The sequence below is a fragment of the Crotalus tigris genome, unplaced genomic scaffold (genome assembly GCF_016545835.1).
Source record: "Crotalus tigris isolate CLP2741 ecotype Arizona unplaced genomic scaffold, ASM1654583v1 scf7180000018807.1825209, whole genome shotgun sequence".
In the NCBI taxonomy this organism is placed as follows: Eukaryota; Metazoa; Chordata; class Lepidosauria; order Squamata; family Viperidae; genus Crotalus; species Crotalus tigris.
The window spans coordinates 733723-755982 of record NW_024097206.1 but is presented as its reverse complement, the minus strand read 5'-3'; the positions used below and the strand labels follow the sequence as shown (position 1 = coordinate 755982).

The window sequence follows — 22260 nt, the reverse complement described above, 5'->3', positions numbered from 1 at the left end:
TCACGTGACCATGGGGATGCTGCAACGGTCGTAAAATGATCCTAGGTCACTTACAAGTGCCGTTATACTTTTGAATGGTCACTAAATGAACTGTTGTAAGTCGAGGACTACCTGCACTCATCCAAGGTATTCTGACAAACAGTATAAAGCCAAGAATAATTCTTGGCCCAAAACTGCACTTCTCTGGCTGAAGAGTTTCTGCAACAGAGAAAAATCAGAAAGAATCTGGTGTCAGTTTTTCAGGGAAAATGCACTTTATTTAAAAAGCAGAACTTTTTCCCTCAGACTGAGCTAGCATCTCAGAGAGAGTGTATCTTTTGTTTCAGTTGGAAAATTGTAGCCTGTGTGAAATGGCGGTCAAGGATTGTTGACCTTTTATAATTAAACCATGAGAGCTCATTTTCTGCTATGTTTGAAGAGCATGAACTGGGAATAGCAGGGCCCTGGTCAAATCTTAGTTCAGCTAATAACGTGCAGTAGGGTTTCTCCGAGTGTGAGTTGGGATATCTCTCATCACCACCACCCCTGCAAGGGGCTTATGTGCTGTCCAATCTTGCCCTGTAAATTGGCTGCAGGCTTGCTCAGGCAAAAACAGAGCCAAGTGTTGACTGGCAAAACCTGATCTGGCCCGTCTTCTTTGTTGTTTGCCCTTGCAGGTTGGTGAACCTCTATGAAATATAGATTAAAATGTAGTTATGGAATTTAAAGTAAGGCTTCCATTTCCTAACCTCAGTATAAGCATTTGTTCTGTTCCCTGGCAGGGGGGCACAGAACCTTCTTTTAGGGATCACAGGAGCGTGAGATTTGGGAACTCCTGTCTTGAAGTGACTGTTGGGATAAGCCACGGAACTGTTTGCATAATATTGGGTTCAGAATGCTGATGTGAGGTTTTTAAAGCAAAACAAATACTATGTAATTCGGGTGCTTTGGAGAATAGGTTTAGTCCCTCTTCCTTCTGGCAACCCCAATATCTAAGGGGTGGCCACAAAGCAGGGGGAGTCATCAAGAAGCAATGGATGGAAACTAATTAAGGAGAGAACTAAGGAGAAACTTTCTGACAGTTAGAACAATTAATCAGTGGAACAACCTGCCTCCAGAAGTTATGGATGCTCCACACTGAAGTTTTAAAGAAGAGATTGGATAGCGATTTGCCTGAAATGTTATAGGGTTCCCTGCCTGAGCAGGGGGTTGGACTAGATGACCTCCAAGGTCCCTTCCAACTCTTGTTATTCTGTAATCAAACAATGTTAGTATTTCTTTACTACCAAATGCCCACTGGTATTATGAATGATCCGTATTCTGATACTGTATTTACATCTCAATTTCTAAAAGTATAAACTATTTGATGGGTTAGAATAGCATAAATTGTGTGAATAGATTTCCTGTATTTCCATTACAGTGTATATTTTCCCATTGCAATGTATAATGTACATAACTTGTTTATATTCAATCGCTTTGGTGCATTTGCTTTAAATGTCCAATAGATGGCAGCATTTGATCATGCCACTATCTTTCTGCTTTCTATGCCATTTGCCAGCTGGTCACCACAAACTTTATTTTAACATATGCAACACTACTACCGGTACTTTTGTATCAGAAGACAACAAAGGCTTTAAGAGTGTTGATTGCACTGCTCCTTAAAAGTGTTCCATGTTTCTTTGTCTCTTTCTAGATTCCTCTGTGTAAAGTAATCAGATTTAACATTGATTATACAATTCATTTCATTGAGGAGATGATGCCTGAAGTAAGTTATGAGTGTGATTATTCAAGACATCTGTTTGGTTTGCACTGCACCAAGATATTTTAGATTTTGACTCATGCATATTCTGGAGTGGAACATATTGTATGCCTGTATAGGCACTTGTAATTAAAGATACACTGTTTTAGAATAACAATGTCTATGGTTTTGGAATATAATTATAAAAATACAATAAAGCAAGACTTAAAACAACTTAAACATATGCCCCTCATAAGAGTAGGCCGTAACCTTAACTGAGTAAAATATTAAGTGCTGCTGAAACTTCTCCTCAGGTGGGAAAAAAATCAGATGATTGTACCTCTGTTATCAAAAAAAGATATATATTTGGGGGTAGAGGTAAAATTTTTAGCATAAGAAGTGTCTTTCAATTGACAAAATTAACTAGTTTTGGTGGGAAAAAAATGTTCTGTGAAAAGAGATGGAATTGTGTATAATGATTTTAATCTATCGGTTGGGGCCTGAAATAAATATTTTTCAGAGAGGAAATTCCTATTTAGGAGGCTAAATATTGATCCTCTGCTGAGATCATTCTGTTATTTCCTCCTTTCCTTCTTCTATTTCTTGCTTTTTCAACAATCAATGTTTTTTTCCTCCAAACTAGAGTATGAATGCTTAAATTATTTGTTCCACATTTCTTCATAAGATAAGCGCTACATGGGAGATGATCAGGGAAATGTCTTGTTACACCACTACCAACGTTAACAATAACAATAAGTGAATTTTAAGGAATTTAGCCTGGCTTTGGAATTTTAATATAAAAGTCTGTAGGACGCTTGAAAAGAACTCTAGGTTTCCATGTTTATACTATGCAAGTAGAAAGTTTGGAAATTAAAAGAATGGGGAAAAACAGCAATAACACAATCCTTTAGCTCTTGATTTGTTTGGGGGAAAAGCAAACACTTGGGGAAACTCTGAAACCTATGTAAAACTTATTTTTAACAGCTTTTTTTTAAATAAGATGCCATTTAAACTTGGTTTGCTTATCAATGAATGCTTTTCCGCTGATATTCAAACCCCATAATTTAAGGTCAAATTCGAAACCCAACAGCATTTGGATCAGAAGTCAAAAAAAAAAAAAAAAAAGAGGCAAGCCCATCAGTACAGTAGGATTATATCCTTGTTTTGATTATGAAAATGTCATTGATCCTTAGTAAAAGAAATACATTCTTGATTTTGTATTTGAGAGATGTATTGTATAGCATGGCCTCTGCATACAGGCCCTAATCAGATTGGATACTGTGAATGTCCTACCTAAATGTCTTCTGGTTGTACCATATTTAGAGATTATTTAATAAGAATAGTATATAGACTTATTTACCACCCCATAATGTTTTGCAGCTCTCTCTGGGCTGTTTACAATGTCAGCATATTGTCCCCCCAACAACCTGGATCTTCATTTTACTGGCCTTGGAAGAATGGAAGGATGAGTCAATCTTGAGCCCCATTAGGATTGAACTCCAGATGTGGGCAGAGTTTGCCGGTCATACTGTATTCTAACCACTGCGCCACCATTTACTTTTAAAAAAGTAAAGCCATTTTGTGATTCCGAAAATTTTAATAATCTTTCTCCCCCTCCCAATTTGAGACAGAAGCAATTAAAAGTTGTAGGGAAAAAAAGAAAAGAAAAATGAAAATTCTTTTCCTAACACAGGGCTTCCCAGTCCCTGGGCCGAGGACCGGTATCGGTCTGTGACCTGCTAGGAACTGGGCCACACAGCTGGAGCTGAGTGGCAGGCAAGCAAAACTGCACATGCATGGATCTAGATTGTGCGCTTCTCCCCCTCCTGTCCTCTCCTCACCCCTCTCCTCTCCCGTTCTCTTCTATCCCCTCCCCTCTTCCCCTCCCCAGCCTTCTCCCCTCCCCATCCTCCCCTCCCCTCCTTTCCTTTCCTAATGTCTGATTGCAGGGAATACATTCAACTCTCATGATGAAAATTGATGAAGATGTTTATTGTAACGTCTTGACTTGTCTGTTTCTCTCCCCTCCCCCCCCAGAACTTTTGTGTCCGAGGCCTGGAACTTTTCTCTTCCTATCTCTTCAAAGATATTTTAGAACTGTACGATTGGAATTTGATTGGTAACTATCTTACTTAAAATATATATTTATGGGAAATCTCTAGTTTGCTGCATAGTTGCCTGTTTGCTGTATTAATATGCTGGTAGATTCTCTCTTGATGCATGCTAGAACCCCTGCCCCATCTGACTATAGATTCTTTTAATGAAAGAAGGGAAAGTATCTTGTTAAAAAAAGAAAAGTTGGGAATTTACATCACATTTTTGTATTATGATTTTTAGAGCTTTTCCCATTTGTCCAGGGGGAAAAAGGAGATTAGCTAGTTAGGGATGGTAGTTAAGGGCATCCTTGAGCCATACGAAGAGCTATAGAAGTAAGTCTATCCCCTGGTAAATAAATATTTTGCTTATAAAACTAGGTATACTTAACTGCCCTCTGTTGCCATCCTATTGTAAAGTGTCAGTGATATGTTCTGAAAAATTTCCAGTGAAGCATTGACCCTAAAATATTGGGATCCCTTAATTTTTTTTCTTCCATTCAATCATGTCCAATTCTTTGAGATTACCTGGAGGAATCCCTGAAGTTTTCTTGGCAAGGTTTTTCAGAAGTACTTTGCCATTGGCTCCCCCCTAAGGCTGATAGAAAGTGACTGGCCCAAGATCAGCCAGTTGGTTATTACCTAAGATGGGAGTAGAACTCACAGTCTCCCAGTTTCCGGCCTGATGCCACTACATTGAACTGCCTCTACCCCTAAAGTAGGAGGCAGTCAATTAATTCAGAATATTTAAGGGAAGAAGATATCCAATTTAGAGCTGCTGGATATTGTATAGCTGCTGAGAAACAAAACAAAGGTATAGATATACTCAAAGAATTCAAAGTTTGCAGGCAGAAGGAGAAATGTATAAGGGATAATTTCTCCCTCCATTATGTTCAATGGTCACAGAAAGCCAGGTTTGTGTTGTGTGATGAACATAAATAGTTGATATAACCTTCTACATATTTCATGGCAGATTTTGTGGCAAATGCTCATTATTGTCCACTATAATTCTGAAATTGTGCAATTGTATGTTCTGAGTTTTCCTTCTACTAGACAACAAAGTTTAGTTCTATTAAGTTTCTCTCTGGATGCTAATTCTCATAAGTCCCACCCATCAGGGTTACCTATGATGAGATCTATAGTATCTGTTCCCAATCTTTTCCAGAGGAAACGGCTAAAAAGGTGCTGTTTCACAGGATGTAAAATTGTTTGCTTTGTAGCACGTTTGTAGAAAACGCTCAGTTCTATAAAAGTAGCTTAATTTCACTGAGGTACTAAAGATGCAGATAAATGTTCTATGAAATTACACCTTGTGATATGCAGCACATTGCTGTTCATTTTGTTATATAAGGTCCTTCATCAGAAAACAGTGATACTTCATGTCCTCGGTTCCATTTCATGCCACGCTTCGTAAGGTTTCTTCCAGGTAAGTGTATTCGATTTCAGTGTGACGGCTATTCTTTTAGTTATTTCTCTCTAAGAGGATATAAACCTATGGCTGGGCTAGTGTTTCTCAACCTTGACACTTGAAGATGTGAGGACTTCAACTCCCAGAATTCCTCAGCCAGCTATGCTTGCTGAGGAATTCTGGGAATTGAATTCCACACATCTTCAAGTTGCCAAGCATGACAAACATTGGCCTGGGCTGTACCTCTTCCAAAGTTGCAAATCCACACATTTAGTTGTCACCTTGGCATATATTTATATTATCTATGTCTGTTCTTAAGAGTTTATTTTAAGAGTTTCAATACTTGAAATAATTTAGTATCTATGTTCAGCCATAATGCTTATTTTTCTACTGTGCACAAATCTTAGATTGCTACTAAAGTTCAGATAGAATGCTAAGCAGAACCCATAAGAAAAGCAAAATTAACTAGGCCTAAAAGCAACAAGTTTAGAATTATGTATTGCTTTAGCTGCCCTGATTAAGTATGTTATTTAAATGTAGCCTGGGACTTGTTGAGAATTTTTGGTTATTATTCATAAGCAGCAGAAACTTTGTGGAATATTTGAATTCTGATTTCTGGCTGCCACTCATGTAATACCCAAAGGTGTTTTTTCAAAAGGCAACTGGGCGTTGTTTGTTTTTTTTCCTTGAAGACGATTCACTTCTCATCACTGAAGCTTCTTCAGTTAATCTGCACCCTCAGGGTCACCTGAACAATGCAAATGGGTATGGAACCTTCTTGGAACTGAAGAAGCTTCTTGGATGAGTAATGAAATGTCTTCAAGGAAAAAAACAACCAAAGAATGTCCAGTTGCCTTTTGAAAAAACACCTTTGGGACATAATCTAGATGACTGAGAATTTCCATAGATACTCCTATGGAATAGATACACTACCTTTGAGGTTGGTTTTCTGTTTCTGATTTCCTTAGGAAGTGACAAAGAGAGTCTGGAATTATTCTTACCTATGGGAAACTTTTACTTCTGGTTGGACTAACAACTTTCTGTTGTGTGAGATGCACTTCTCTATAATGGAGAATGTGCAGCACAAATTATTTCATTGTTCTAATGGAAATTTCATAGGAAGCTGCTTTATAGCAAGTCAGAATGATCAGTGAAATTATCTAGCAACAACAGCCATCATACAAAATTTTCACTGAAATACAACTTTTGCTCAAATAATAATAAGGATTTCCCTCGAGTTTGTTTTTATCTCCTATGCATAGACATCTTGCCAAGGTGTCTTTATATCAGTTGGAAGGTATGCTTTTCTTAATGTTTTGTTCTTAAAGATCTGATATTTTTATTATTTCTGTCTAGCCCTGGAAGTACTTTTCTTCTACTGCTTGAATTATATTTGATACAATTTTGGGGGGTTTTGTTTTGTTTCGAATGTTAAGGTTTGATTCAACTTTTTAATATAATTTTATTGCATTTTATTGCTATAGCTTATATTTGAATGTATTGTGCTGCCTCGGGTGACTGGGTTCAGACTGGTAGCTTATAAATAAGTAAAATGTTTTTTTAATTTAAATATGTTTAAAATTCAGCTGAGTGTAGACTTTCGGGCTTGTGAAATAAGTGTGTATACCAGGGGTCTTCAAACTTGGTTCTTTTATGACTTGTGGACTTCAATTCCCAGAATTCCAGTGTGCCTGGCTAAGGAATTCTGGGAGTTGAAGTCTACAAGTCACAAAAGGGCCAAGTTTGAAGACCCCTGGTGTATACCATGTCTTGATGTGGTATCACAGTCCTACTAACTTTGAAGGCAAAAGTCCAGGTTGTCATGAAAACATAGTCTTTTTGCTGCTTATTTTAAGACTTAAAATGATATAACGAAGTTTCCGCCCGCCCCCCTCAAATTCTTGCATTTGCTTTGTGAAACAAAAAAATGTAAAATAATTTACATTAAACTTTCAGTATAATGTATAAGAGGGAAACTAGTCATTCTCAGCTGGTTCAAGTTGTACACAACCTCCATGCTGGACCTGTTGTGAATTTCCATAGATTTTGTGCGTTGAGCGACACCAAGTTCAATAAATTGTGTGGTGGCTATCTAGTATAGGGAAGCTTATTATTTGAGTTAGTGCATCATGCTAGGCCAAAATACGGTTGGTCTGGCTTTGGTTTAATATTTTGGCTGACTCTACCTATTGTAATTTGCAGACCGTGGTTTATAAATTAGTGCGATAAATTAATCCCACCAGTTGTAGCTTATGACTTACTGTGATGTGTAGACAAGCTACTGTTTAATTTTCCGCAGAAGCCATTTTGCTGCCCTGAAACCATTGCTCGTTTTCAAATGCTTTCCTTTCAATGTATAAGAAGAGTTTGACAATCGGTCCAATGCTGTTTTTAAGATGGCGGAAAGGAAGTTCTGTCAATGCATCAGATCCTCCTGTATTTGTTACGCTGCAATAAACCTCTCGTACCAGAAGAAGAGATTGCCAATATGCTACAGTGGGAAGAGCTGGAGTGGCAGAAATACGCCGAAGAATGTAAAGGGATGATAGTGACCAGCTCTGGCATGGTACTGGGATGTTCTCTCTTGAAATAAAAATTTATACTAAATATTAGCTATTCCAACTATTACTGACAAGAGTATGTTTTTAATGTTACATTACCACAGAATCTATTATGGTTGAGCAATGTATGTCTTAACAAATTCCCCCAGAGTCCCCTAACTGGATGGGGCTGGATATTTCAATGACATCATGGCATCACCTGTGGCCCCCTTTGTCATCCCCAAGTAGGGCACAAAATATAGATAATCCTCGATTTACAACCATTTGTTTAGTGACTGTTCAATAGCACTGAAAAAAGGGACTTATGACCCTTTTTCACACTTACGACCTTGGTCACATGATCAAAATTCGAACTCTTGGCTACTAGCAATAATACTTGGACTAATATGCCACTTCATAGTGCTTTACAACAAGTGGTAAGTGGTTTACGGAGTCAGCATATGGTCTCCAACAATCTGGGACCTCACTCTACCGACTTTGGGAGGATGGAAGGCTGAATCAGCCTTGAGCCCATCAGGATCGAACTCTTAATAGTCGGCAGAGTTAGCCTGCAATACTGCATTCTAACCACTGCACCACCACACAGTAGTTTATGGTGGTTGCAGTGTCCCAGGGTAATGTGGTCACCTTTTGCAACTTTCTGACAAGCAAAGTCAATGGGAAAGCCAGAGTCTCTTAAAAACCATGTCACTAACTTAACAGCTATAGTAATTCGTTAAGAATTATGGTAAGTAAAGTCATAAAATAGGACAAAACTCATTTGGTATTTAAAGATCTGGGAAAATTCTAGGCTATTTCCCAGGGTTATATCTAAGATTGGAATATATAAGTCAGGGATATAGGACGTGTGGCCTTGAAGATAGCTAGAAAAATTAATCAATGGAAAACCTGCCCCCAGATGTTGTGAATGCTCCAACACTGCAAGTTTTAAAGAAGATACTGGACAACCATTTGTCTGAAATGGTATAGGGCTTCTTGCCTGAGCAGGGGGTTGGACTAGAAGGTCCCTTCCAATTCTGTTATTACTATTACTACTATTACTATTATTATTACTATTATTATTATTGTTATTATTATTATTTTAATTGAATTACAACTCCTAGCATCTCTTCCTCTTGGCTGTGATCGTTGGGTCTGCTGGAAGTTGTGAATTGGCAGGCATCCACAAGACCAAAGATGCAAATAGACCACATATCAAGTTTGTACCAAGGCATGCTGGGGCTGAAGGAGGAGCCTTTCAATACCACTGAGTCCTTCCCTAAAAACAAAAATATGTCTTTAGCTCAAAAGCTAGAGGAGCTATAATGGTGGCAGATGCAATAAAAGCCCAATGGGACCTGATCCAGCAGTTAACTTGTCAGGGTCCAGAGCCCAGAGGTCTTTTCCAGAGGTTTGCCCTTTTGTTATTGCTTACGAGATGCTTTTCATTTCCATTTAGTATCTGATTACAGATAGTCATTGACTTATAACAAGTCACTTAGCGATTACAGTTAGTTACGACTAACCCGAAAAGGGGCACTTAAGACCCATGTCGTGCCATCTTCCCACCCACCCCATGGTCACATGACCGGACTTTGGGCCCATAGCAACCCAGCTGCATATATGGATGTCTATAGCGTCCCATGTCACTAAGCATATTTTACTATAGTTTTTCCCAAAATCCGGCAGTTACTTCCGGTTTTTGACAAAACCGTGAACCAAAACCATTGTTCATTATACAACTGGCTTTTCCTTAACCACCACCACAAAAAAAAAGCTTTTAATTGGTTTTTTGGTTTTATGACCATTATGGCTTAGGTCTGTAATTGGCAGGCTGCATTATTATCGTAACTCAAGGACTACCTGTACATGAAATCTAACAATGACATTGTGTAAAGCAGGGGTGTCAAACTGCCGGTCCGTGGGTCGGATGCGTCATGCCAAAACTGCACCCACCCCATTGCCGGCAATGGAAAAAAAGACGCGATACGTCGCGACACGTCACATGATGTTGCAAGTTTGACAGCCCTGGTCTAAGGCATTAACATGCCTTTGAATTCTTGCGTGGGTTAAATGCATTAGGTTTCATTCGGTTTGTCTAATATGCTGAATGCCAATGAAACAAACAATAGGATAAAATACAGGCAAGGGAATACAAAGTTCAGAAGGCACAGGTTGTCCTTGACTTACAATATTCATTTAGTGACTGTTCGAAGTTACAGCGGCATTGAAAAAAAGTGACTTATGACCATTTTTCACACTCACGACCATTGCAGCATCCCCATTGTCACGTGATCAAAATTCAGGTGCTTGAATTTTGTATTTATGACGGCTGCAGTGTCCCAGGGTCATGTGATCCCCTTTTGCGATTTTCTGACAAGCAAAATCAGTGAGGAAGCCAGATTCACTTAACAATTGTGTTACTAACGTAACAATTGTGGTGATTCACCTAATAAATGTGGCAAGAAAAGTCGTAAAATGGGGCAAAACTCACTTAACAATTTTCTCACTTAGCAGCATAAATTTTGAGCTCAATTGTGGTCGTATCTCAAGGACTACCTGTAAAAATAAAAAAAAAAAGTAAGACAGGAAGCAATCCAAGCAATAAGCTTTTTTAAAAAATGATCTGCTTCTTTCTATCTCCAGAATTTGCATCCATCTCCTAAAAGAAAGTCGTGTCACATATACACCTCTGCCTGTTGTGTATTAATATATATTGTGGAACACATGTTCTTCAGACAACAAGAGTAACTTTTATGTAATTTAATAATGAATCTCTCCCCTCGCTTCTTGTCTATAATGACTAAAGATCATGAGGGGATTTATGGGGCCTAATTTTCTTGGTTGTATGTGTGTGTGTGTGTGTGTGTGTGTGTGTGTGTGTATCTCCATGTAACTTTTTAAAGTGGATATGAGAAAAGGAAGAAAAATAGGTTTCGTGTGTGCATATTTTTCTTTTCTGCCACGTTCCTTTAGTGACAATAGCAATTATTCTAATTTCTGCCAGGAACAAATAGAAGAGGGAGATTGCGTGGGTTTTTTGCTTCTTTGTTAGCATGAAGACTAAATTAGGAACAGAGAGAAGAGGAATATCTCACAGAGCATAACCTTGTAAATTTATTGAGAAGAGCATTGCATTATTTAAATAAAAAGGAATTTTGAGTCTCCTTCAGGGCTAAATAGCCATTGCTTTCTTTGATGATGTTTTAACTGTAAAGTTTAGAAAAATAGTGGCTCCAGCAAGATAATTAAACTTTTATCAGACTGAGTCCACCCAGAGACCATAGTTATATCACTCCTTTCAGCCATTATAAGCGCCAAATGTATTAATTCCTAGATGGAACAATGCACCATAAAAGCAGAATAAATAGTTAATTCTGTCAGAACTTTCTGAAGAAAACAGAACAATGGTAATTCTAATTTTAACCCTCCCATAAGTTACTGTAATCAATGAATATGTGACTTAATCAACTCAAAATTAACCTCAGCTATTTTGTATTCTAAACCTAGCAGTAGCGTGAATGGAGGTGACCATCTTGTTATCCTTCTCCATGTCTGTCTTACATTCAGGCTGAACTTACGTAGCCAGCTCAAACTATGTCATTGCCAAAGAAACCTATGTTGTTACGCTGTGTGTGAATGTGAGAAGAGTAACCACTTCACACTTTTTCCTCTCATAATAATATTTGGACATGTGAATGGGATGATTTGTTTGCCCAAGAGAGAGAATCCAAATAAAGTTGGAAGAGATCCTGCTAGTTTCAGATGCTAATGTTCATGCTATTTTTAGAACAGTGTTAGTAGATATAGTCCATGAAAGCTCTTAGAAAGTTTCAATGTATTAAGTTTGTTTGTATCAGAAAGTTATGTGTGTGCAAAACTCCATCGCCCAAAGAAGCATTGATGGAGGCATTATTAGTAAAATTTTAAATTTTTCTTTTCTTTTTTTCTTTTTCTCTTCCTGCAGAAACCCAGTTCTGTTCGTATTGATCAGTTGGATCGTGAACAGTTCAACCCTGATGTGATTACTTTTCCCATTATCGTCCATTTTGGAATACGACCAGCTCAACTTAGTTACGCTGGAGATCCACAGTAAGCTGCTCCTTTATTAGTCACATGGAACTGATCAACAATGTCACTTTTATTTTCTTTCTAAGCAATATGTATAAGTAGTGAAACATCCGATATTATTTTCAGGTGTCCGTATCTAAAATGCTTGGTTCATCTTTTCATTTGTTGGGAGAGGCCAAAGGGCCATTGTCTCCATGAGACATTTCAGATGTTTGTGGTCAAGATCTGGTGGAATTAACTGAATGAACTCGTGCAATCATCCTTTCCCTTGAATACTCTGTAGCACATTTGTTTTTTTAAAGATTTATTTTGGTACTTTTTTTCTTTATTGAAAAGATTCAGTTCCATTACCAGTGGCCCAAGCCAGTTTCACTTCTGCTTCCAACTCCAAGCTGCAGGAGATGAAAAACCTGGATACTAAGCTTTTATACAGGGTAGATGATACTGGAAATGTACAGATAGTCCTCAACTTATGGCCCTAATTGAGCCCGAAATTTCTGTTGCTAAGTGAGACTGTAGTTAAGTGAATCTTGCCTCATTTTATGACCTTTCTTGCCACAGTTGTTAAGTGAATCGCTACAGTTGTTACGTTAGTAACATGTTTCTTAAGTGAATCTGGCTTCCCCATTGACTTTGCTTGTCAGAAGGTCGCAAAAGGGGATCACATGACCCCAGGACACTGCAATTGTCATAAATACGAACCAATTGCCAAGCATCCAAATTTTGATCATGTGACCATGGGGAAGCTGTAACAGTCATAAGGGTAAAAAAACAGCCATAAGTCACTTTTTTCAGTGCCGTTGTAGCTTTGAATGGTCCCCAAACAAACTGTTATAAGTTGAGGATTATCTGTATTAGTTTCTTTGTATGGTTATAAAGAGAATTTGGGTATATAAAATAATTTCTGGACGGATCACTAACCCAAACTCATAATATTCCAAAATGTAACTATTGTTCTTCTCACCTCTTTCAGATACCAAAAACTCTGGAAAAGTTATGTGAAATTACGCCACCTGCTGGCTAATAGTCCCAAAGTGAAACAAGCAGATAAACAGAAATTAGTTCAGAGAGAAGTACGTTGTTAATTTCATTTTCCTTGGCTTTCTGTGTAATGCTCAAGATTGTTGGTTTGGCAGTTGCCTTTAACCCAAGCCTGTCCTGAGTCGTAGTTTATTTTCCAAGGTTATAGGTGTCTTAGTGTTTTAATTTATGTTATTCTGATATTCCTTTTGTTTGGGATGGACCCGAGCTAGAAGAAGTTTACAGCTAGAAGGTACTGTATTCTGTATTTTGGTTGAAGATGCTAAGAGATGTGTGCAAGAGATAGACTGTCATGAACTGGGAGGAAGGCAGCTGGCAATTTTAAGGGAGTAAACTACTGAGTATCTGCTGGCTTTGGGGGTTCTTGGAAAGAATACTGGGTTTTGTAATTTAATGTAATTCACCTGTATGCACAAAAGCCATGTTTTTCAAATTTCATTATTAGCAATAACAATAGCACATAGACTTATATACTGCTCCATAATGCTTTACATCCCTCTCTAAGCTCTTCTATACTGCTAACGACTCCAATTAAGAAGGATATGTATTTATGGACTCAGGCAAAACTGAGAGATAGCATTCCAAGGTAGCCAGATCTAATCTTGAAATTCTGGCATCTCAGCCATATGGACAGAAAATTTTACACTAAAAGGATGGTTAGAAAATAATAGCATTATAACTTCATGAATTTGGGAAGGGGAGAGCAAAAGGGGAGGGAGGGAAATAGAAAATGCCACATTCCTTTTTGAAAAACAATGAAACACTTGTCTCTTTTTTCTTTCTTTTTAATCAATATTATCAAAGTAGTTTTGTACTGGAGAAATAGGGAACCTGTTCACACTTTATGTTTTTTAATCACGTAGTGTAAACCTGAAGATAATGGCTCAGAAAAAAATCCCACTCTATGCACTGGCACTTCTTCCAATTAATGTTTTTAGCAGCCTTGCGCAGCCAAGTGTCACATTCCAGCTGTGTTGGCCTGCATGATGTTACCAGCTTAGAGTCTTGCAAAAATCAGCTTTTGGTTTCCTCTCTTAAGTGGGAAGGTCCATGAACTAATAATAAACCTGCCCCATTGACAGAGAAGTACTTTTTTTTTTTTTAATACTGTGGACTATTTTCAACTTTACAGAAGCTTTTCATTGCTGCAGTGTAGAACAAATGGAAGACAAATACTTTTTTATTAAAAAAGGAAATTTCTTTCTAGGGAATAATGGACACATTATTGTTAAAATGATAGCAGATAGCATTTGTGGGTGATTACATTTCACTGGAAACCAAAAAGGGAAAAGGGAGTGCTGCTTTGACATTTATCACCCTGCGGTGTAAATCTCTTTCTAGATTTTTATCACCTGAGCTGATTGGTTGTCTCCTAAAAACTCTCTGCTTCATTTTTTTGCTTCTATCATGGATGTACTCAGGAGTCTTAAGGCAGTCACTTTAACAGAGACCTTCCATAGAAAGATTTCAGCAAGATAAAGAGACAGCTAAACCCTTGCTTGCCTTCATTATTCTTCATTGTGCGTTTCTGTGATTTGCACATGTGGATTTGTGCTTGCAGGAACTTCTTTATAGGCCTCTACAATAGGTGGTTCTATGGTGGGAATCCTGCCCTCTGTGGGGCTCTTTAGCATCTGCCTAAACTGAAAGTAATTCTTTTCCAAGCACAATTCTCAAAGAATCTCTTTAGCAAGATTTATTGAGAAGAACGAGATGGGTTTGCAAGAAACCCAGCAGCTGAACTATTTCCCTTCTAAAATTCAATATATCCCAAACTACATTAGAACAGATGCTCCTTTCTTTTCTTCTTAACTGCCTTACTGGGAGTTGGCAAAGTGGTGGGTTTGGAGGCTGTGAGGTAAACAGGCGCTGAGGCAGCAGATACTTTTTTCAAGGCCCACATAATACAGGAAATACTTTGTGATGTATCTTTTCCAGAATAGGGTAGGGTAGGGTAGAGTAGAGTAGAGTAGAATAACTTTATTGTCACTTTAAATGTATACTAATCAACATACATTAAAATGAAATTTCATTGCATTCAGCTCTCAAAGGGAAACCACGTCCAATATATACTACATAAACATGACAAAAAACTACACATATACCCATATACATACACATATATGACACAGAGAAATAACACAGTCTAGTTCCCAGCTTGCTTATATTTTCCTGGAAGACAGTGTGCCATTTGGATGCATCTAGTCCTGATTTTAAGAGTTTTCACCAACCTTCCCTGATTCTGCATATTAGTATGCCGGATTGTGGCAGTAGTAAAGCCACTCCTATTCATCCTTTCTCTTAAGAGGTGTTAGAGTGGGGTTGGCCTATCCTGCCAATAGACCAAGCTGTCCGGTATGTTTTTGGAGTTGACTAATAACTCCATTGTGAGATTCCAAACAACACGGGAAGGATGGCTCCCTTCTCAAGACTCAAGTTTTCCATAAATTCAAGGGGATTTTGGTTCCTTTAGCAAAATACACATTCTCTTTTTCTTTCTCTAAAGGAAGCCCTGCAAAAAATCAGACAGAAGAATACCATGCGGCGGGAAGTAACTGTTGAACTGAGCAGCCAAGGATTCTGGAAGACGGGAATTCGTTCTGACGTCTGTCAAGTGAGTTAAATTCATTGCTAAGGGGATGGTGAAAGTCAGTTTTAACTAAGGCTGTTTCAAACCTGTGGAATGCAAATAAGAAGGAACGTGACACCCCCCCCCCCCCAATTGTCAACATTCAACAAATCTGCTATTGCGGACCTAATCCTGGTGACTCCCCAGTATCTCTTGCATTTGTTTGCTGAGGTAAACAAAAGATTGCATATAGGGTACTCATCATGCTGTTCCCCTTTCAGAATAGTCCTAGAGAAAATCTATCTATCTGATTTCTTATAGAACTTGTGTTGTGACTAATTCAATGGCACATAATCAATCAAACCTATGCAAAGTGCAGATATAAGGCACGTATACTCATTTATGGACCAATCTACAGCAACGATAGAAAGGGGAAAAAAAGTGTATAGTGTGCAGAAGTGCACAAGTGGAATTCTCAACAAGAGAGGTTCTCTCAATCCTGCTTAACAATCTTCTTATTTACTTATTCTTGGTTGCCTTGAAACTGAAATGTACAAAGTGGAATTGGTATCAGTGACGTTATCCCTCTCCCCGCCCCCAGATGTTTTCCTTTTTATATATAGCTTTTGTTTTTGAGGAATAAATGTTCTAGTGGAAAATCCATGCCAAATATCATCTTTCTTTCTTTTAGCACTTACAAACAACATTGTTCATGGCCTTGAAAGGCTTTACAGTTTATCCACTGAAATGTTCTTCTTTTTATTGTGAAGGACAGCAACGTATCAAATGGCAATGGATCTGCTCTACTGCAGAATCAATTGTTTTTGAGAGAAATCTATATAAAATATACCCATATTGTACACTCATATATTCCCCCAAGACATCAAAGGAGACGGTGTATCTTTACGTGTGTGTGTGTGTGTGTTTGTGTGCGTGTGTGTGTATCCATATCGATATCTATGTTGCTTCCTACCAAATTAAAAAGTGATCGGATGGAATTAAATGTGTATCAAGACTGTGAGCACAAGCACATTACAGAGTAGTTGAAAGTTATTGGTGTAGTGTTTTTCTTTCTTGCCCAGTGGAATAGATTGGTTCAGGATTAGAGTTTCAATTTAATAAATTTGAAATGTTCCTGTATTCAACATGCTGCTAACAGAATACCTGGGGCACAGTCCCTGGGCATGATGGTTGTAGAGTTTTCACAGAGAGGATTTCAGTAAATAACATACTGCCTTACCTACCTGCCTTGCATGGACAGATGGCACAACAAGGCAAGTGAAGAGCTTAAGGGGTTTAGACATATTTCCTGCATCTCAAAAGCTCTTCTTTTCCCACCTTGCTAGTTCTCTTGAGAACTTTCATGGAGAGCCACTGAAGAAATCAACTCTGTTTAACAATGGATTGCTCCTTGTAAATGAGTAATCCCTGGTGTTATCCAAACTCCAACTTGCCATGGGTTCTAGATTCCATGCTTGAATGATGAAGGTCTTAACCATCTTCTGTTTAATATTCTTTGAAAACTGCTATCACTTCCTCTTCTTCTCTCCACAAAGCTAAACCTTCTCAGGTCCTTTTATCTCTCTTCATAAGATTTTCTAACCTTCTAATCGTCTTTGTTGTTATCTTTTTATATTCCAGTTTGTGTGAATATTTTTTAAAGCAGAATGCCAAGAATTCACCACAGTATTCAATAAGGGGGTCTCACTAATACAGAGTAGTTCTTCCCTTGATTTGGAAGCCCTACTTCTATTAATTATTCAAAACGTTGTTTGCTATGACTGAGTATGTCTATGTTTATAAAAACATTTAGTTAACAGTCAGTAATGTTCTATTTCCTCCTTTCCTAAACCTGTGTGCCTATCAGTTCTGGTTTCCATAATTTGAGCCCTTTGATCAATATATAGAAGCTCTAGAGTTCCACTCAGGTTGTCTGTTATCTCGATTAAATCATGGATATATTGTATGATTGAAATCAATCGTATACTTCATCATTTTTATCTTCTGTAAATGTGGGGAAGAGTGAATTAGAAATAACATATTATTGGACTACTCTGAGAATTAATTGTTACATTTTGAATTTGAATTAAGCAGATAAGGAGGTAAGCGATGAACTCTCATATCGGAGATTGATCTGTACCCGCTCATTTACTAGATAATGTAAAAACTTAATTCTCCCTGCTTTATCGCACACGTATCCCTTCTGCAGTATGGGTATAATATACTGCTCTCTTTCAAAGCTTTTGTATAAATTATGGAAGTGCTTATAATATCTGCAATGTATATTGTGAATGCAAAGTAGTGACTAAAATCAATGTTTAAGGATCCTTGTTGCATTCAAGGATTTTCTAGCATGAATTGTGATGATTCTTTCTCTAGCATGCCATGATGCTTCCTGTCTTAACACACCACATCCGTTACCATCAGTGTCTGATGCATTTGGACAGACTGATAGGCTACACTTTTAAAGACCGGTGTTTACTGCAGGTGAGCTCATGTTGACAATCATACACTTCAATATGATGATTGTACTAAGTTGGAACTAAATAAAGGGAGAGGAAAGAGATTTATTGGTATCTTCCTATTGATGTTTAAATCCATTTGCCCAAACATGAGTGCCTTCCAAATGTGTGGCCTTCAATTCCAGGATCTCTCCATCCTTCTCCAGAATCCAATTTATTTAGGGAGACTGCTGTAGATAACGGAGCCCAGGTCCTACGAGACTAACCTGGAGATAGGAACTAAGAGAGGTAGTTGGAACACAATAGATCTAACTGGGCTCTGAACATTGAACAATGGCTGATTAGATAGAAAAAAATTCTAATTTTTTTTAAGTTTACAATTGTAAATATTTCTTATATTAAAAACAATATAAGGCCTTTGATTGCAAAGGATTTTTAGCTATGTTATCCAAAGACGTCAAATCTCAAAAAAACCTGTCAATCCCTGACCAGATTGCAAGATTTTGCCAGTTTGCTTGGCTGTGAGGGATGTTCTTGTTCTGAAAATGTTGCTGACCCTTGAAATAAGAAATAAGGGTGAGGAAGAGAGGTATGGAAAAACCAGATGTGGACCTAGATAGAAACAGAAGTTTGGAATGGAGTCAAAGATGGTTTCCTAAACATAATCTCACATCTGTATTTGGTAATGAATATATGGGCAGTCCATTAACTCTGGTCTCAGTTATTACTCAGGATGCGGTTGCAATTCCTCATGACAGAATAGGTTTGAAATTTAAGAGATCTTTTTGAACTTGACATAAACAGTTAGTCAAAGTCACGAACAACTTTAGCTGATGTTCTAGTTATCACCCTGCCTAGATCAGGATCTTCTGCTACTCATGCCTTGATCACCAATGGCTGGACTACTGCAAGGCACACTATATGGGATGCCTTTGGAAGAGAACTCAGAAGCTGCGACTTGTTCAGAAGGTTGCAGCCACACTGCAGTCCTGCCGTTTAGAATAACACCATTTTGAGGTCACAGGACTGGCTGCTAGTCCGGTTCAAGGGCCAATTCTAAACGGTTATCTCCTAAAAGCTCTCTGTATGAAGTACTACCAGACACTGCATTGTGAATGCGTCTCTGCTAAACTACTCCGAACATCTTGAGAAAACCTACTGAAGATGTCCCCACCAAGCAGGAAAGATGAGGATTAGATGACAGGGCTTGTCTGAAGGAAAGCCTCCATGCTTTGGAATATACTTTCCCCAGAAATATGTCTGCCCACCTCCTTTCATTTTCTAAGGCAATTAAAATAAAACTTTTCCATTGTGCTTCTGGTCAGTATTGATAGTGGGTCTGCAAAGAGATTATTACTTTAATTATTACCTCACTTTAAAAAAAAAACTTTTGTTCATCATCTACAGACATAAATGACCACAGTGGTTTACAAATATTGCAAAATTAACAAAGAAGTATATAGATATCCTGGTGATGATGAAAGATAATGTAGCAGACAAAACATAAGAGGCTGTTAGGCTGAATACCTAAACTTAAGCCCAGGTATCTGAAAGTAAGCTTACTGGGCACAGTGGGACTTTCTTCTGAATTGTCATGCATAGTATTTCACAAATACTATCATGCCTGAACTCCTTACAAAAATAAATACAGAGCTAGATTCAACAATTAGATCCTCATAGCATAATTATATTATAGTTATACATTTAATATTATAGTATATTTGTATGTAATATTGTATCAGATAATGAGGGTTTGTTAAACTGGAAGAGAGAAATGTGCTTTTAATATCTATATGTCACTAGCTTTCTATCAGAAGTGGAGGGGGGATGATAAAAATTTCTTTCATCTAGCTAGATAAAACATTTCCAACAACATTTGGGAAACCATATATGACTCATTCCTGACATTGCTCTGGGGTTTCACTGAACATTTGAACTTGAATGAACATTGCTCATTGTGTTTCAGTTTGATTTTGGGATTCTGCTTTTTAGCTTGCCATGACTCACCCAAGCCATCACTTGAACTTTGGAATGAATCCAGACCATGCCAGAAATTCTTTATCAAATTGTGGAATTCGGCAACCCAAATATGGAGATAGGAAAGTTCACCATATGCATATGAGGAAGAAAGGTTAGTTTGATTGTCTTTCCTGTTGCCATTTCTTCCTTTGATGTGGACATTGAAGTTGCTTCCAACAGTTCTTCATTTGAACCTTCTAAAAAGCAAGTTGGAGAAGCAGAACCTTTAATGTTTCCTCATAAATATCCTCCCTGTAATTATCAGACTACAGTGGTACTTTGGAACTCAACTGCTTTGAAACTCATTAAATTTGGTACTCAATGCATTTTGACATGAAAAGTTTGTCCTGGTACTTACCATTTGTTTGGTACTCAATGCACAAGCTAGAATGACGATGTCAGCTGCTTTGTGACTCATTCTTTCGAGAAAAAAAAGGGTTAATACTCATCATTTTTGGTACTGATTATACCTCCCAGAACCAATTAACAATGAGTATCAAGGTACTACTGTATATTAGACCAGAGGAAATTATCTTACCAGACTGAAAGGAAGCTATACAATATTGTTTATGAATACTCTTTAAATGTGATGCTGTATTTTACAGGTATAAACACTTTGATCAATATTATGTCACGTCTTGGTCAAGATGATCCAACTCCTTCCAGGTATGTGTATAAACTTTTTTTCCCCTTCACTGGACATGAAGGATGCATTACAAGTGCATGGCAGTGGTATTCACATTATATTATGCCTGCGTTAATTCTTTGATGGAACAAGTATTCAGAATTAGTAGGAACTAGTAAGAACATGGTGCATTTACTTTGAGAGTAAATGTAAAATGCTGGAGAAGATACAAATTCACAAATTCAGAAGAACAAGATGGTTCCATGCAAATTAGGATTTGCAACTCAGGAGTCAGCTTTAAGTAAAATCTACCAAGAGCTAACTTGCGGCTTATTTCTTGACTGTTTGTTGTTTTATTATTGATAGTTGATCCTAACAGGCAGAAGCTATTCATCACTTCAATATTTTCATTGTCCATTCTAATATTTTGTATTGTTTCAAATATTCAAAGTATATCAAAATTTCTGGCCAGTCCTGAAGCCCAACTATCATTTAATAAGCAATGCCATACGCTCAGCTATCAAGAAATTTTGGGCTTAGTGATCTAACCAGGCAGGGCTACAGAGTATGTGACATTTACAGCTGGTAGGAGTAAGGAGAAAGAATCTCCTTGGAGGGTCAACTCTAGTTGCAGTATGCAGTCCTTAAAATGTCAACCACATGTAGCTTTATAAGTCAAAATTAGCTCTTTGAATTGCAACTAGAAATCTGTTGGTAACCAATTGGAGACAGACAGCATAGGTGTAATGTGAACATAATATTCTCTTAGAGAGTTGTTAATGCCACCTGGAGGCTTATCTGTGTCGTCAGGGTCACCTGAGTATGCAAATGGGTATGGGGCCTTTTTGGAACTGTTGAAAGGACTGTGTTATAGACTGGAGATAGAGGATATTGTATCCCTCCCCCTTTGTTGAGAGAGGGCTGTTCAATTTTGACATGGATGGCCTCTTTGACCCCTCTTTTAAACCAGCGGTCCTCTTTGTCCATAATGTGGACTTTGCTGTGTTCGAAAGAGTGACCTTTGTCTTCAAAGAAAAACAAAGTCCAGTTGCCAGTGAAAAAGCATCTTTGGGATAACTATGACCTGGATGACTGAGAATTTCCATAGACATGTATGAAAACCTGGTTTTTGCTGTTTGGTGTGGAGCCTGGAGGTGGGTGTTCATCACTGGAGGTGGCTGACAGGGTAAAAGATATCATCCCCATCCTGTCCGTCTCTTGGTTCTGGTTTCAGTATAGTTTTAAAATCATAATCTGTGTGGTTTTAATGTTTAAATATTTAAATTTTCACCTATTTTATAAAACTTGTAAGCTTATGGGGGAGGCAAGTGGCATAATAAATAAATAAACAAACAAATAAACAAACAAATAAATAAAAATATTAGCGGTTAGTGCCAGTCAATACGTGGAACACTGCTTTTAGTCAATTGTGTTTTTGAGATGGACTTCAAAGTTGTTCCATGTTCTTTGTCAAATTGTATGGTGATAAGGGCATCAGTCAGCCTAGCCAGGTTGTCTGTTCTAGAATTATGCTCCTTTTCTTATGGCTTACGGGGAGAAACGGGGCCTAGAGAATATTCCAGTCTTTTATATTCCATGGGAAATTTCTATTTCAGGCAAGCCTGACAATTTCCAAGTTGTATGAACTTTTCTTTATATTCTAAATAGCTGTACCCGGCCATGCGTTGCTGTGGCTCAGTCTGGTTAAATGGAAA

General features: G+C 37.9%; 1 protein-coding gene across 5 annotated transcripts in view; it reads left to right on the top strand.

The window, feature by feature from the left end:
• Nucleotides 1–22260, top strand: part of DROSHA (drosha ribonuclease III) — a 92991-nt gene that overhangs the window by 23173 nt on the left and 47558 nt on the right. For all 5 annotated transcript variants that reach the window (XM_039356253.1, XM_039356249.1, XM_039356252.1 and 2 more), the window contains 10 exons: nt 1673–1744; nt 3755–3836; nt 5162–5236; nt 7615–7784; nt 11726–11850; nt 12803–12902; nt 15377–15484; nt 17819–17926; nt 19894–20032; nt 20526–20586. In XM_039356253.1, coding sequence (XP_039212187.1) covers nt 1673–1744; nt 3755–3836; nt 5162–5236; nt 7615–7784; nt 11726–11850; nt 12803–12902; nt 15377–15484; nt 17819–17926; nt 19894–20032; nt 20526–20586 — 1040 coding nt within the window. The remainder of the gene's footprint in view (nt 1–1672; nt 1745–3754; nt 3837–5161; nt 5237–7614; nt 7785–11725; nt 11851–12802; nt 12903–15376; nt 15485–17818; nt 17927–19893; nt 20033–20525; nt 20587–22260) is intronic.